At 44.9% G+C, this 16605-nt stretch overlaps 1 protein-coding gene across 1 annotated transcript; it reads right to left on the reverse strand.

Annotated features, from left to right (window-relative positions):
• Nucleotides 1-6826: 6826 nt before the first annotated feature.
• On the reverse strand, nt 6827-13743 carry rcn1 (reticulocalbin 1, EF-hand calcium binding domain). Its single transcript, XM_079737237.1, has 6 exons — nt 13259-13743; nt 12010-12203; nt 11288-11466; nt 9563-9623; nt 8720-8919; nt 6827-7873 (listed from the first exon to the last, which is right to left on the reverse strand). Exons 1-6 carry the CDS (start codon nt 13480-13482, stop codon nt 7766-7768), a joined length of 966 nt encoding a protein of 321 aa, XP_079593363.1. The 5' UTR covers nt 13483-13743; the 3' UTR covers nt 6827-7765.
• Nucleotides 13744-16605: the final 2862 nt, after the last annotated feature.

The raw sequence follows: 16605 nt of genomic DNA on the forward strand, positions 1-16605 counted from the left end.
ATTTAATGAGAATCGAACAGCAACACCACCACCATAATCATATCGCTTAGGCTACCACGTCGCCTATTTTCTTCTCAAACTACGAATCGCTGTTACACAATAACGCCACACGATGGCAGTGTCCACCTTTGTGGGAGAGCCGGAGCTGGATGAGTACTGCGTGAAGAATCTAGCTTTAGGCCAGGCCAAGGATAAAACAATCAGTACTGCTGGATTGCTGAAGTTCTGACCTCGCTGGCCCCACCTCATTTGTTTCTATACACTTTACAATACATTTGAATAAATCATCATTCACCTCAGTCTTAGTCTGAGGTGATATCGAGAGGCCACAATAAACATGTTGGTCAGGGAAGGCGGCAGCCAAGTGCGCTAGCTGCTTAGCCCATCAAATATACATGACGTGGATGGAGTCGTGCGCTAGCGTGTGTGCCGTGTCTCTGCGAGTGATTTAGCCACAGCAGGTAGGTTAATAAAACATGGAGCTGTTGCACGACTCTATGGGCTAATGATGTCATCTATACAGAAAAGCAATCTAACCCCGCACGCACAGCTAGTATATTTAGCTTGGCCTCACACATAGAGTGTACTATACACATATAGAAGTATATATGTACGTAAGCTGCAGCACACCATTGCTACACACGCGAGCGCATACGCACGCACGCACAAACACACGCACACACACACACACACACACACAAACACACACACACTCACACACACACACACACACTAGATGGATAATAAGTAGACGTTAGGCTTGCACGCGCTGGCTCATCCCATCAGCGGCATGCGCTTACTGTTGGAGATCTGGGTAGAAGTTAATATGTGGCCCGACTAACGGAGAGATTAAAATGTGCTCCTGTTACTGCAGGGTCACGGGCCAATCATTTGAAGTGGTGCTTCCTGTGATTCTGGTTGTTTTCCAATCCGTCTGATGGCTGTGAGGAGATATTCCTATGATGTTCTCCTCCTCCTCCACCTCCGACTCTCCCTCTCCCTCCCTGCTCAAACTCCAGCGCCAGCACCGCCGCCCCCCCTTTAGGCTAATCCATTGGACTTTGATTAAGAAGTGCTTGTCTTTGGTCTCTCTCTGCATGGGGCACCAGGAAGTGGAGCGGGGGGGGGGGGGGGGGGGGGGATGATTTCCACTCACTCCAGTACACTGCTAACTAGGAAATGCACCGGAGTTTCGCAAACCAGACCCCAGGACTTTGTAAATGTCCTCCTTTATTAACGTTAGCGTTATTACACAAAGTCAAAGACACGTTGACCTGCGCCCGCGGCACATTGATCCGTCTCATCTGCATTCCTCCCGGCGGCGGGAGCGAGGCGAGGGCCGATCGAAGGGAAAACAGGAAAAGGGAGAAGAAGAAGAAGATGATGAACAAGAAAGACATGTCTCACAGGAGAGGAATCGGTAGGCCTACTGTTGTAGCTTACCGCACCCACACTTTCAATCTGGCCTCACTGAAACCCTGATTCTTAATTAAACTTGCCCACTTTGCACTAATACATACGCACACACACACACACACACACACACACATACACACACACACATGCGGAAGCGCCCATATGTATACATGTTCACTTGCTCACTCACTCGCACTCTCATGCACTCTTACAGAGGTACATACACACACACATACACACACACACACACATACACACACACACACACACACACACACCACCAGATGCCCCCTCTGCTTTAATGCTGGCTCTCTTCCCTGAGGATTGTCAGGGTAGGTAATCTCAGGTGACATACAGCTGTGTGCTCACAGCCCAAGACATCTGTAGGACAGCAGGCCTGCGAGCCCCACACACACACAGACACACACAGACACACACACACACACACACATACACACACACACACACACACAGCTTCAACCAACCAACACACTCAATACGATGACATGCAATAACATTAAGAAACAGCCTCAACCCAGATAAAACACATGCAACACGATAACATAAAACAACGTCAAGAAGCATTGTTCTATGTTGAGGGTTATGGCAGAGCTGTGAATTCTCGGCTAAAACCAGCCAATAAAGGGATGCATAAAATGCACTTATTTCTGTTTTTTCTGAAGTTAGCACTGTAAACGGTTTGTTTGTCCGCGGTAGCGTGCTTTCAACTTTTTTTCCTGACAGTACATCGTTTACAGCTTACAGCTTCTCTGATGAGCACACCTGCATGATCCAGTCATGTAGCCCCGAAGCTGATCTGCTTCCAGGAGACGTCAACATCTACACATGGGTCCTACTTCACTTCTATATTCGTTCGGCCAAAAAAAAAACGAGTGTTATTCATCACGAGGCAGCAGACGCACGGAGGACACTCAGGGGGGCGTGCGACTCCAAGCTCTCCTCATCAACTCATCTCTATTCAACTTGAATTGAGAGAGTGAAGCAACAACAATGTAAAGGCGGTGCCAGATCCACCAGGGGGCGCTGTGAGGGAATGCTGTTGTGCCCACTGAGGCGTGGTGTTAGTTGTATTCCCAGAAAAGCCCCTGGCTAGCGCTGTTGTTCAGAGCTGCTGCCGCAGCGTCTGAGCGAGCCTAGGGGTTCTTGGGGGGTTGGGGGGGGGGGGGGGGGGGGGTATTCCCTGCGGTACGCCAGGAGCCGGAGGGGCCTCGCTGTACAGGGGCTCTGGGAATGCAAGAGGCCTTGGGGGCCCGGGAGCTCAGATGGGCCCTGCAGGGTAAACTTCCTCACACAGAGGAACACCTTGAGACGAGGCTGTTAAGAGACACGGGCAGCAGCCGGACCGCTCCCCAGTGGCTATAGGCCTACACACGCACTTATGCATATAGCACACTCGTGGACGCAAGCACACACACACACACACACACACACACACACAAACACATATGTGTGCATGCAAACAGCAACACACACACACACACACACACGCACACACACACACACACACAACTATTTGTATAAAGCACCAAGAGGACTGCCATCCAATCCTGTGCAACGACAACAAAGAATTCTATTCTGTTCTATTCTATATTCAAACACAGCCACACACACTTATACATGCAAACACAAACACGCACATTTGTGTACACACACACCCACACACACACATTTATACAAGGAAACACACACACATGTATACATGCAAACACACGTGCAAGCACACACATACACACAAACATGGACCCATGCAACCACACTTGGATGCAAACACGCACACATATACAGACACACACACAAGTACACTCCAACATGTATGCATGGATGCAAAAGGACACAAAAATGCAGAGGATCACATGCGCACCAATATATACACACACACACGCACACAAACACACACATACACACACACACACACACACACACCCTATTGTGTGGCGTCCAAGCAGACGGGGCTCTTGCTTTGTTTTTGTTTAAATGTTCCTGTCTCATCTCCTCTCCTTCCTCCTCCTCCTGCTCCTCCTCCTCCTCCTCCTCCTCCTCCTCCTCCCTCCTGCTGTCTGCTCTCCCCTCCAGTGGAAGAGACGGGGTTCTAACAGGATTAGATGTGTCTCCATCATGTGAGACATGGAATCACACAGGCCCAAGGCCCCCTGGGGAACGAGAGATGGAAAAATTATTTCCATCTCTTGTGGGGGGGGGGGGGGGGGGATATGGTCTCTGTTTCTCGCAGAACAAAAAGGTGTATGGGGGGGATGCAGCTGCAAGGATGGGGAGAGATGAAGAGAGACAGAGAGAGAGACATCTGGTGTCAGTGGAGTGAGAGTGATTTTAGTAAAAGATACCGGTTTTCTGATTTAATTGTCTGAAAATCTTGAATGTGATTTACAGGAGTTTTCTGGCCTATTAGTTAATGCGATCAAAGTTTCTCCGGCTATCATTAATTATAAACGATAACCAATCGAATGAGTCAGGGAAAGGGGGTGAAAAAACACAGAGCCGAAGCCATGTTTGAAATGCTATGGAAAACTGATTTGGGTGTCTCTGACCCCCAGACCAGAGGAATCACACCTACAGGAGGCACTTAGAGAATTCATTACCAGCTCACTGGCTTCATGGCTCCTAGATTGAAATATATGGCTATTTAAAGTCTTCTCTCTAATTATGTGGCCATTAATCCACAATTTCCTATCTACACTCTCTTGATGGGCACATAAAAAGTCCAGGGGGAAGGCGCAGAAGGGCCGTTCAGGAAGACTAAATATGCCAGTGTTGGTTTTGATCACTAGGGGGAGTAGAGGGCTGCGTAGGAAGAGAGGGAGAAGACTTTACTTTAGCAGTATGCAGATGTCACATGCAAGATTGATTACTTCCACTACAACCACCTGAGTACGTTTGCATTCGCATGATATACACATTTAAACAGGATGGATGAATGGTAAGAAAGTACACAATACTATACACAATGGCGTGAACAGAATGACAGATTTTCTCGAATGTTGTTCTGTTCACTGTTAGGAGGATAATCAGGCATATGGGAAATGAGCAACAACAAAACATATGAAACAATGGGCTATATATACTATACTACCACTACTACAACAACTATTACCATAAATGTCCTAATTTCTGACTGTAAGGTTATTGAACCTTTATCTGACCTTGATGTGAACGTTAGGTTTGCATAAAGAGATGCTGTATGAAATAGTCTATATCTTATCACAACATAAGAACTGTGTCACAAGCATAGTGTCTTATTATGAAGTTATATAATGGGCTAAATTCTTCTTACAAAACCGTGGTTTTATTTCCACAAACCGTGGTTGATACATGTATAAATAATGGCATTGAGGAAGGGTTGAAGGAATCCGAAAAGACTTTAAGAACCAAATATAGGTTCCAATATAGAGACACGACAGACTGAGAAGTTTACTTTTTGGGCAAAAAAAAAGGATACGAATATTAAGTCAAATCAGCATTGTGTACATAGATATGACTAAAGCTTCAAGACATGAATATGCTGAGGACTTCTCTTCTATCGCTCTTCTCTTGCCATCCTCTCCTCCTCCTCCTCCTCCTCCATGTTCTTCTCATTCTTACCCAGAAGGCTCATTAATATCCCCATAGAAGGGCTGATCAGCACGGACACTCATATGAGGGCCTTCTGAAGGGATTAACATAGGCACACTCCCCCAGTGTGAATGACTGGAGGAGTCTATCGCCCCAACATGACCACGAGGTGTGCACACACACACACATCTGCTTGAACATGCAAACACGCACACACATGGAGCATGCATGCACACCCACACACATGAATGCATACACATACAGACACTCATACAGACGCACATACACACACGCAAACAAACACACATAAATACACACACACAGGCATAGATGTACACACGGACACACACACTCACACACACACCCATAAATGCACACATAGGCATAAAAACATCTAATAACACAGTTCAAATAATTGTCCTGCGCTTGCACACATGCATACACAGATGCACATGACAAATCGTATGTTCTTTTGAGATGCGTGTTCAGCCAATAAGTGTTTCATGGAAATACATGTGTCCTGACCCCATCCGCATGCAACACAAAAGAGCAACATATCAAAAATGTACTGAAAATTTTACTAATCATTTAAAAATAATGCTGCAACACCTCTTGAATACATTTTACTAAACCATTTTTCTTCAAACAAGCAGTGAAGCATTTTATTTTGTAAAAAATAATGATGTATTGAAATGGATGAACATGTTTCATGGACAATATTCCACCAAATAAATATTTACATCTGAACAGAAGCTAAACCTTGTTTCATTAGGTGAACAAATACACCTAAAATATTCCAGCCCAATTCCAAAACACAGGGCCCCTTCTGAAAGAAAAGGGCTTATATGAAACTAACCATGATCCACTTGCAGTGTTGGAAGGGCCAAAGATAGGTCTTACATTACAAGAGAATTACTGCAGCAGCCCACACATAGACCCACCCCCCCCCCCCCAGCCCGTCTCTAATGAGCTTTATCGCGTTGGTCCCGCTTGACTTGTCTTGCTAACTGGCACACATATATCCATATGTTACACATGAGCAGGCAGCGGGGACAGGCTTGGTGGCAGGAGACGCTCTCTCAGTTACATGGAAGTCTTTACTGCCACAGCCAGGAGCGAGAGCTAGTCAGCTTAACTTTCCTGTCCGCTCTGCGTGTGTATGATTGTGCGTGTGTGTGTTGGGAAGGGGGTGCAACTAATTACTCACTTACAGTGATACGATCCGGTCTCCGTGAAGGGGGTGGGGAAAGGAAAGATGAAGATGTTTACAAGAATTCTCTAACAAGTCGTTAATGTGTTTAATATCACCATGGCCGGGGTGTCAAGTGCGTCACGTCCCGTTCGTGCACAAGATTCACCAAAAACAGAGTTGGACCGCTCGGGACACGATACCCCTAAGGCACGGAGTAAGTAACAGTGGGCAACTTGATCCAAACTCAAAGGAGATTGAGGGCGAGTGAGGGAGCAGAGGCTATGCACATCGGAGCTTGAGTGAGCGAGTGAAGGCCTCTAGATCTAGAATGACCAATTGCAGAGGGTGACTGCCTGACCGGGGATGAACAGACCCCTGTCTCTACCCTCTGTGTCCAGAGAGCAAATGGATGCTGCTTATAGCTAACCTCACAATGTTTGATTTATTTAATTCTGATATAAACTAAATGAGTGATTATATTCTGCCTCAGTATGTCCCTTCTACTCTACTCCTTTCCATCATTGTATAAGAAATACAACACATCATACAAATGAGAAGCAAGGCGTTAGTATTTTTCAAACTTCCTTTACTCGCCAACAAGATTAATTACAAAAATATAAAAATGTCAGACTTAAATGCAAGTTACTTTAGGTTATTTCATTTTCAATATCAGGCTCCATACAAATACAGTAAATTCATACAACTGCCTGAACAGAAATGAATGGGATAGGAAGTAGAAGGTCCTTATTTACGTCGCCAGGTGAAGCTCTTTCATTTGCATTTCCTGCAGCGACACCCTCAATGTAGGTCATCTACATTAAAACAATGTATATGCTGACCTTCAGTGAAGTAATAAATACACACAAACACAAAATAAGAACAGCAAATCTCTAGATAAAAAGAAAAACGTGTAAAGGGCATGCCATTCACTAAGACATCCCATAACATTTGAACTACAGGAAGACGATCAAACAAAGCTGAATAAACGTGTTAAGCAATGTGTAAATGGGTAAAAATGTGTAAATAAATAAAACAAAACCACATTATAAAGTGAAATGATTAGTTGCACCTGGAGCTCATCCTCTGAAAGAAGTCAATAAATAGGATCAGAAAGAGTTCTCTGGGCTGTGCTTTTCACATTGAGGTCATCAAACAAAGAAACCTTAGCTGTATCCGCTTGGTCATCCAGAGTTCAGCCCGGATCGTTTTTTACGGACCACACTTACATAAATCAGTTGACAGCAAGACAGTTGAGCCAACACCAACTCTGGGAGACAAACTATTGATGCCATTCTAAATAAACCCCTGAGCCGGCTCTGCTCCTGAATGTCAGGAACAGAGTGGTGCCACTGATGAGTTCCTTAATGTCAGTGCTGAGACCGTCATCCAATCCAGCTTCTCTCATTGGCATCTTTACTCGTCCCTGGAGCCAACCAAATTCGCCTGAAGTACTGTTTTTTTTGGGGGTGGGGTGGGATTAAGGAGGTGGTGTCGGTGGTGGTGGTGTTTGAGAGCCGTTGGGGAGATGACAGCCCCTGTCCCTTGCCCACCGGGAGCTGCACCAGTGCTTCAGAACTCATCGTGGTTCCTGGTCAGGTCCTCACCGTAGTTGGTGGCCTGACTGCCCACAAACATGTTCCAATTCTCCAGGACCTCATCCTTGGTCAGCATCTTGTCCTGAGAAAGTAAAGTGTGTGTGTGTGTGTGTGTGTGTAAAGTGTTCAAACTTTAAAGCTAGGGTAAGCAATTTGGAGAAACCAGCCAGAGTAAGCTTCATTTTTTAAGTATCTCACTGAAAATATCCCACCACCTCCCCCAGGCCTCCCTCGAAAGCAACTCCCCCATAACACGTGACTAGCTCGCTAGCTTTAGCATTAGGTCTGCCTAGTCTTGTGGATGACTCGGGTCATGTGCAATGAGTGCACGGGCCGAGTGCACGGGCCGAGTGCACGGGCCGAGTGCACGGGCCGAGTGCACGCAGGCAGCCCGTAGGTAGGGAGACAGACAGGTCTGAAATGGAGGGGCTTAAAAGTTGTGTCAGTGATTCTAGGCCGAAACATTAATGATCACATTCATCTGATCTTTCCTCACGGTTCGCTCGCTGCCCGCCCAATAAGCAGGCCGTCGAAAAAACGCATCTCTGTAGGCAGCCTGTGCTCCGAGTTCGTACACGAAAAATAAAATGGTACTACCGACCACTTAAAACCCAAATAAATAGTTTTCCAACCGATCACCGACAAGGGGTGGGTGTTAGTGGTTGATAGTTTTCCTGGATGCACGAAACACGGAAGGGAGGGGCGAACTGGCTCTGTTTGTTTGGGATCTCTCTTTAAATACCAACAGAAGTGACGTCACCCAACATCGCTGATACAACCTTTAATACAGGCCTCGAAAGATACACAGATTCAATATCTTACACGCTTACTAGTTACGCTACACGGTTAAGTGGGGCAGTCTAACCTTTAGGCATCTTTGAGCGAGACACCCTACCTCTACCGGTCGGCCGAAGGAGGCCCGTCTTACCTTGTCCAGGTCTGACTCGTACACCAGGTGTCTGGCCTCGGCCTGGGCGTGGTCGTAGTCCTTGGGGAGGATCCAGTGACGGATCTCCTCCTGGTCCATCTTGCCATCCTTGTTCAGGTCCCGGAAGTCTGAGAACTGGTCCCGCTCCGTTTTGACCCAGTCCGGTTCCGGCCCGCCTTCCTCATGGGCAAACATGTCGGCTAAAAAAAAAAAGAAGAGAAAATATACATTGGAAAATGGCATGGAAAATAATAAGAACAATGTTAAATAATAACTGCTAGTATTGTGCTCCACAACATACAGTGGTTACATTATGCAGAACATTACATTAGCAGAGATCTGGTCAGACCATGTAGATGAACAACACTGTAAAAGGTTGCGTGACCTTTAGAGAAATGAGTGTCCTCTGGGTGTTCTGAGAGCGCACACAGTGTGTTCCCACAGAGAGCAATAAGCAGGGGTCCGATTCCTTAACGAGGCCCCTGGAGAGTGGCCCTAACCGCCCCCCCGCTGGTTTGAAAGGCAAACCCGACCAAATGTACAACGTACAAAAAGGATTTTTTCCAAATATATACACAAAGAAATTGGACAACTACACTTTTGTTAAAGTGTGCATGTGGTTGAGGTTTTGCAGAGTTGAGGGGATGCAGTTATTTACTTAACTGTTTATTTTTCTTTTTACATAATACATATAAGCTGTAGGTATACATTTCATGCTTGAGTGATCGATTCGTTTTTTTTGTTATAGAAATTAGTTCATATTCACAATAGAAATCCCGTTCATAAATACTTGTGATAGGTTTACTCCCGCTTAATACCCCTTCTTACTGATCCACAACTCACCGATATATTCGTCTTCATCCACATGTCCATCGCCATTCCTATCTATGTCCTCCAAGGTCTCCTGCAGTGACAAGAGGCGGGTGATGACATTACAAGGAGTGAATGTGGAGAGTTTAGATCCAGCAAACTGCTGAATCAGTTCAAGAACTGCCCTCAGAGACTGATTAGTGTTGGAGTTCAGGATACATACTGCTGATGGCACCCAAAACACGCTACTCTTAACCCAAGTTACAAAGAAGAAAAAATACAGAAAGAAAAGAAAGGAAGTAAAAATAAATACTAATTGAAAGAAACAGAAAAATGTACACTTCTGTGCCCGTTCAGGGTGATAAATGCTCTCCTGGGACTGTACTAAATGTTTCATGGGCCACTTAACCCACCGTGTCAAACGGTTAAATAATAACACAAAGAATTTACTATGGATACAGTTCTAAATATATTCCATAATGCATGTTCAAAGCAGCGTTCAACCGTATCACTTATTGATAGACTTGCTCCGATTTAAAATACAAGTTTTCTTACCTTTCTTGAACTAATTTGTGAGATTATCTTGAACAAAAACACATACCACTTTGGACAAAATTATTGTTTTGCTTTTATATTATTTCCAAACAAAATAAATTAATGAAACCACCAAGGTCAAGTTACTCATCCTTTATACATTTCCGTTATCTATTCCATTTGTGCAATTGTATTCCCAAAAGTTACCACCATCAATCATGTTACGTCCTAACTAGGCCTTTGGCAACATCTTAAAGATGAACTATCAATTATTTACTTTCTCAAATGGGTTGTTCAAACTTTTATGAACACAAGAAGCATGTCTGTCGTTCCCAATAACACAAAAGTATGAACTCACAGATTTCTTAGCGACGTTAATGTTAAGTATAAACCGTCTCCAAAGGATTGCAGTCACCACAATTTATCAAGTTTACCCAAACGGTTCAGCCACAAAACATATTCCACACACCTAAAGCTGCTCTTTACATGTAGAGATTAAACCATCCCAAAGATTGCCTGTTTTAGAGGAAACTGATTGACCAGGTATTTCGGTCCCTCCCATATAGTGCTACATCCTAAATCGAATGGCGTTTTCCCACCGGTGGGTGCGCTTTGGCCCAGCACGCCTGGCTCAGTAGTGAAGGTGAGGATTGGCCCAGCTCAGTTACGGCTTTCGTTTCCACCGCCAGCAGTACCCTTATGGTAGGGCGGGGTTTAAGCCGGATGGCGATAGCCGCGGCATCTACGTAAGCATCGTGACCTCATAGCAGCCCGACACAGTGTAGCCTGCTAATAAATCCAAGGAAAAGAAGAACGTGACACAATAAACAAAGAGCAACAATGTATGACGTCCAAGAAGGACGGCAAACTTTTGCGCTACCTTTTCTTCAATAAACGAAGCTTTCACCGTTGTCCAGAAATACCTCACGGGTTATGTGTTTGTCTGTCCTTATCCCTCTGTCGCACGGAAGTGACGATTCTGTCGACCAATCAACTGACGTCTCAGTTCCCCAACGGAGGAGTACTGCGAGATAAATATGGCTAATCACGGTTATGCCCACTTTTGGCGGCTGAAACGCGAACCGTGCCGCACCTATTCATACTGAACCCAACCCGCCGGTGGAAACGCGCCATAAGCTCCACCTTGTTATAGGCAGTATGAGTCGCCCAGCACCACTCACACAGACGAGAGAACCTTCCTCAAGACAGAGGACTGTGGCTTACCTGAACCACGATGTCCTTCATGTGGTCAAACTCCTCGGGGTGGAGGAAGGACGTGAACTCCTCGCGGTCGGACGTCTGGTCGCCGTTCACGTCGGCAGCGTGGAACCGCCTCTCATCCCGCGGCAGCATCTTCCGGAAGCTGAACTGGTCCGTCTCGTCCTCAAACTCCTCCGGGTTGGCTGCAGGCACAGAAACCCCAATGACACTTTGTGGACAACAGATGTTTTTCTTATTTAGTCAAGAGAGCCTCGGTTGTACTCGGATTCAAGAGCGAGAACCAGGAACGCTCAGCCGGATTTACCAAGCATTTAGTAGACACTTTTAACCAAATGGACGTCTAATCAATCTAGGCACATGTGTTAGTGATAACTACAAGAGTGCCTGGCACATTGAGGAATCGAACCCAGTAGCCGTTTGCCTGTAAAACAACAGGGTAGCCTTACGACACAATCCTGCTCTCCTCGTAGAGACATACCCAGACCCCCAAGCACCTCATTCTAACACAGGTAATAGCCATACCTGGTCCCCACCACACTTCATTCTAACACAGGTAATAGCCATACCCAGTCCCCACCACACTTCATTCTAACACAGGTAATAGCCATACCCAGTCCCCACCACACTTCATTCTAACACAGGTAATAGCCATACCCGGTCCCCACCACACTTCATTCTGACTCAGGTAATAGCCATAGCCGGTCCCCCTCAGGCTTAATTCTTACACAGGTAATAGCCATAGGTGGCCTGCTTGTACTCCTCCCAGGACACGCGGTCGTCCTTGTTCAGGTCGTAGTCGCTCCACACCTTGGCCACGTTCTCGTAGACGTAGCGCTTCTGCACCCTCCTGATCCAGGCCTTCAGCTCGCTCGTGGTGATGTAGCCGTCCCCATCACCGTCGATCCGGTCCACGATTTTACTGCGAGGCCGGGGGAAGAGGACGCGTTAGGATCACAGGCTCGTAGATGTATATGACTTAAACGTGTCTCAAATGGCAAAACATTACAAGATCAAAACTAAAGCCTCATGCATATTTTTGGACTGACAGACAGTCACTGAACCAAGACCCTTTGTCCTTAAAGTTTCTGACCTATAAGTGTACAGTTAACCTGTAGGTCCTACAGGATCACTGTACACTTTACATAGATCACATCAGACCTCAATATCCTACAGTTTAGGCTAAATAGGTCTGATTTGATTATACATGTATGTATTGAAACCCTTCGGAAATCTAAAGGCCAACAGGGGGAGATATGTACATTCTGCTGCACATTAAGCATCGTCATTATGGGTAAATTCCATCCCATTAACTATTCTTGGATCTTGTATTCTTAGCTCTTGGTTGCCACGTTGTGATGTTACAGGGGCCCGCCCATTTAGCCAATGAAAGGGGGGTAAAGCCTACGCCCATGTTCCGTGGTGCCCGCTTTAAATCCGAAAAGTTCAAAGAAAATACAACTATATATTGTTATAAGAACAATCAGAACATACGGTTGAAGTTCGGCAGAATCATTAAAAATTGAGAAAGCAACATTCCAAGAAGTCTAAAAACCGACTGGCAACTTTCTCACCAACGAATGCCTTTTTAATGGGCGATCCATAATTAAACCGAGACAAGCCAATTAACCCCACGAATCTGTAGGCACTGACATTTCATTTGTGCATAATAATGGGAGTTATAGGATGAGGTTTTGCTGGCGTGCAAATCCTTCGCAGGCACTACTTGTGAGTTGTGCAATTTTAAATACCTCCACAGCCTTAACTGCGACACGCAACACCGGGAGTGATAGAGAAGTACCAGTACCACGGTAAGTTCTACAAAGAAGAAGAACAATGTCTCTGCACATCTGATCGATGGTCTAGAGACCGTTTCTTGTCGGCAGAGATGCGCCAATGTGACTGGGGGGGGGGACACGTGACCTGCTGCACATGATGCGCCCATTGAAGGTTTCAGACGTAATCTCCCTTTCTTACCCCAGCCGGTCTTTGCTTTCTTCGGGGGAGAGCTGGTCAAACGTGGTGGCGTCCTCTTTGCCTAGAAAGGCCTCATGGTCGTACTTGAAGCTGTTGTTGTCCTCATGCGGCCGTTTGCTCAGTTCTGCCTGGTCATGATGAACCCGTTCTTTGCGTAACGTTGGCTTGCTGTGCACCGCCAAAGTGCAGAGAAGAACCGCATACACGAGCCTGAATGAATCCATGGGAAGGGTCTAGTATCTGGAGATGTTCTCTGAGGTAAACTCAGCTTGTCTCTTAACAAACCCAAAAACTGAATAACGCACAGTTGTCTCGTTGCAACAATGGAGCCACTTTGACGGGTATACGCGTTCACTTCAGTCCTTCAGCTCATCCTCTGACTGCATCAATGTGGCAACGGCGCGACAGTTAACACATCAAATCTTTCAGCAACCCCAAATAGCCTTTTATTTATTTAGCATACAACAAACAGTCAAACCGAGACGTTTTGGGATGGTCTTGTCTAGTTTGAGGAGGCAACCGAACGGAAATACCCCTGTGTTACGTACAGCCAATGAAGTCATCCGTTTCCCACAGAGCTCCGCCTCATTTCTTCATACATCCTCTGCTATTGGTCAATGGGCTGTCTGTAACATGAGGATGCTTACGGCGCCACGTTGCAAACCTGACACGCGCGCACCCTCACCGGCTAGTTAAACGTCAACATTTTGGATAATTTAGGGGTGATAAATAAGGCCATTCACACACGCCCACCCCCCCCCCCCCCCCCCCCCCACACACACACACACACACACACACACACACAGTGGTCAACTTCTTGATGTATCCTTCCCTGAGATTTCCCAGACCAGAGGGAAAATGGTACCTTGCTTTGTTCTGGGTTGTAAACTGAGCTGGGGGAAGAGAGCCTGGGAACTTCCCCCATTTCACCTGTTACCATTTGATGGTGATCAGAACAAAAGCATCTCGTAACTATTTAGGCCAGACCCTTCACATATCATGTTTAATATTCTTGTGTGTGGGTTTTATTAGTAGAGCGTTTGTTTTGTGTGACAGATTGTCAGATTGATGGGGAAACTGAATAGGAGGAAGTAAGACATGTGCATCTTTAATAGATGGGCTTTTATGTCTGAGCTGGAAGTACCGAAGGAATCAGAATACTGGGAGGCCTCTGAACATGGTGTACCATGAGGGAGCAGACTGTGTGCCCTGGATACAACTTGCTGACACTGCCATGCCTAATCTCCCTTCCTGGGCTGAAATAACATGTATATCGCCATTCATCATTAGCATAATAAGCCAGCACATGGCACTTTTCTGTTTTGCATAAACTGTACACCCTAGTTTATGATTATGAAAGTACCCCGGGGCTAACTGGCCTTTTTTATTCAATTAATGAATAGTTAATGTATTTAAATTAGCGTTGCCCGATCAATTTGAATCAATGTGTTGTGCAACCATGAAGAAATACAAATGTGTTTTTCGTGGTGAGGCAAAACTCTACCACAAGCAATGCTTCTAACTGACATTCAAGGCCCTACTGAAAAAGGTTTTGCATTACAGTACATCACCATTACTATCTCATTGTTTATTGTAAAATGTAAAACATCTTACAAATATCGTACAATCTCATTAAAGTTTGGATCCTGGTTAATCTTGCTTTGACAATCTTTCTACATGAAAACAACAAGATATCCGTTGATAGTTTTGCGGAAGAACACCAGAGGAACTGCATCAATCTAATGTTGTACCTTTTTTTTCTCCACATATTTACGGAGCTTGAGTATTGATTTCCCATCCATTTCCCGCCTGAATTTAAGATTAGCATATATAGACCTACTAGTTTTATACCATATTGTTGCATGTTAGAAGACCTACAATTAAATATTGAAATATATACAATAGCAGACCTTTTCGCCATATGCCTTGACCTGACATATATATAGATATACAGATTTATCGGTCGCTTGAATGACTCAAAAAATGAAATTATAATACTGTCAAACCCAAGTTATAGCGCAGTACGCTACAAGTCATACCTTTGGAGACATTGGTATAAGTGCCTTTTATAAGTGGTCGGAATGTTTTGTATTCTTATTTAGGTGTGTGTTGTGTTCTTTTTGTAATGTATGTCTTTTAAATGGACCTTGATTCTAACAATAAAAGTTGATGATGATATATATATATACATATATACAATAGAGTTTCAATATTTGTCTCTAATGGGAATGAGCCAATCAATAGTATCATTCTGTGAGTGCACAACACAAAACACAACAGAAATAAACACGAAATTAGAATTAATCTTAGACAATAAGAGCGTGCATGAGCGACTCTATAACCGTGTGGGCGATAGCGGGGGAGTGGCCATCAACATAAATATTTCACAGAGGGAGAAGTGGGTAGGTGTGTGTGTGTGTGTGTGTGTGTGTGTGTGTGTGTGTGTGTGTGTGTGTCTGTGTGTCTGTGTGTCTGTGTGTCTGTGTGTCTGTGTGTGTGTGTGTGTGTGTGTGTGTGTGTGGGGGGGGTGCTATTGCTGTGTTCAGTTAACCATAAGATTAAACACACACACACACACACACACACACACACACACACAAACTGGAAGAGGCTCTTGGTTAATGTGATTAAGAGAACCCTATGCTTGGAGACACAAGACATTAGTGTCCAGGAAGTATCGCCCTACTGTGTTCACTTCTGCCCCCCCTGCCCCCACTCATCCACCACCACCACCACCCCCACAATCAAGCCCTAAACCCAAGACATATACTTGACAGCATTTAGTTAAAGGCATGCAATGGGCATTAGTTAATTTTATTTGATTACCAATTTGTGTTGTGGGCATTAGGAGAATAGGTTCAGAACTGATTTTTGAGCTAATAACATATGCTTACTCTTTAACTAAGTGAATTTGAACCCCGCCTCCCCCCAACCAAAACCTCATTATCTGACATGTCTGTCAAATAATGATATCATACAATTGGATATATGACATTGCATGGTGATTTAGATTCACCATTTTTTAAATAGTAAAACACAACCGTGCATCATCGTTGATAAAAACACAACACGTTTTGGTGTTGCAACTGAAGATACACTATTGTGTCAAACAGCTCCCATTTTTCCCCAAATATAAGCTATTATTGTCAGTCTTGAGATATCAATTTGTAAAAACATTTTCAGTTTGTCCTCGGGTGTTGGTATTTCCCCTTTCGCCTCACTCCTTGCTTCCTTTTACATGAATCTCCGCCAACTCTTCATAAAAGCCCTTTGTAATGTGAAACAGATCCAATTGCTAATCCTGAGTGAACGATGAGAAAACGCTAGGAGAGCTTCCATAACCTCAG

The sequence above is a fragment of the Pollachius pollachius genome (assembly GCF_949987615.1).
Source record: "Pollachius pollachius genome assembly, chromosome: 5".
Classification (NCBI taxonomy): Eukaryota; Metazoa; Chordata; class Actinopteri; order Gadiformes; family Gadidae; genus Pollachius; species Pollachius pollachius.

Bases quoted from the DNA above. Each gene is read 5' to 3' on its own strand.
- rcn1 (XM_079737237.1), bottom strand. From the start codon at position 13,482: ATGGATTCATTCAGGCTCGTGTATGCGGTTCTTCTCTGCACTTTGGCG. The intron at 9,624-11,287 runs GTAAGCCACAGT...TTGTCACTGCAG, and splicing joins TGAAGGACATCGTGGTTCAG to GAGACCTTGGAGGACATAGA. The intron at 8,920-9,562 runs GTGAGTTGTGGA...TTTTTTTTTTAG, and splicing joins GGATGAAGACGAATATATCG to CCGACATGTTTGCCCATGAG.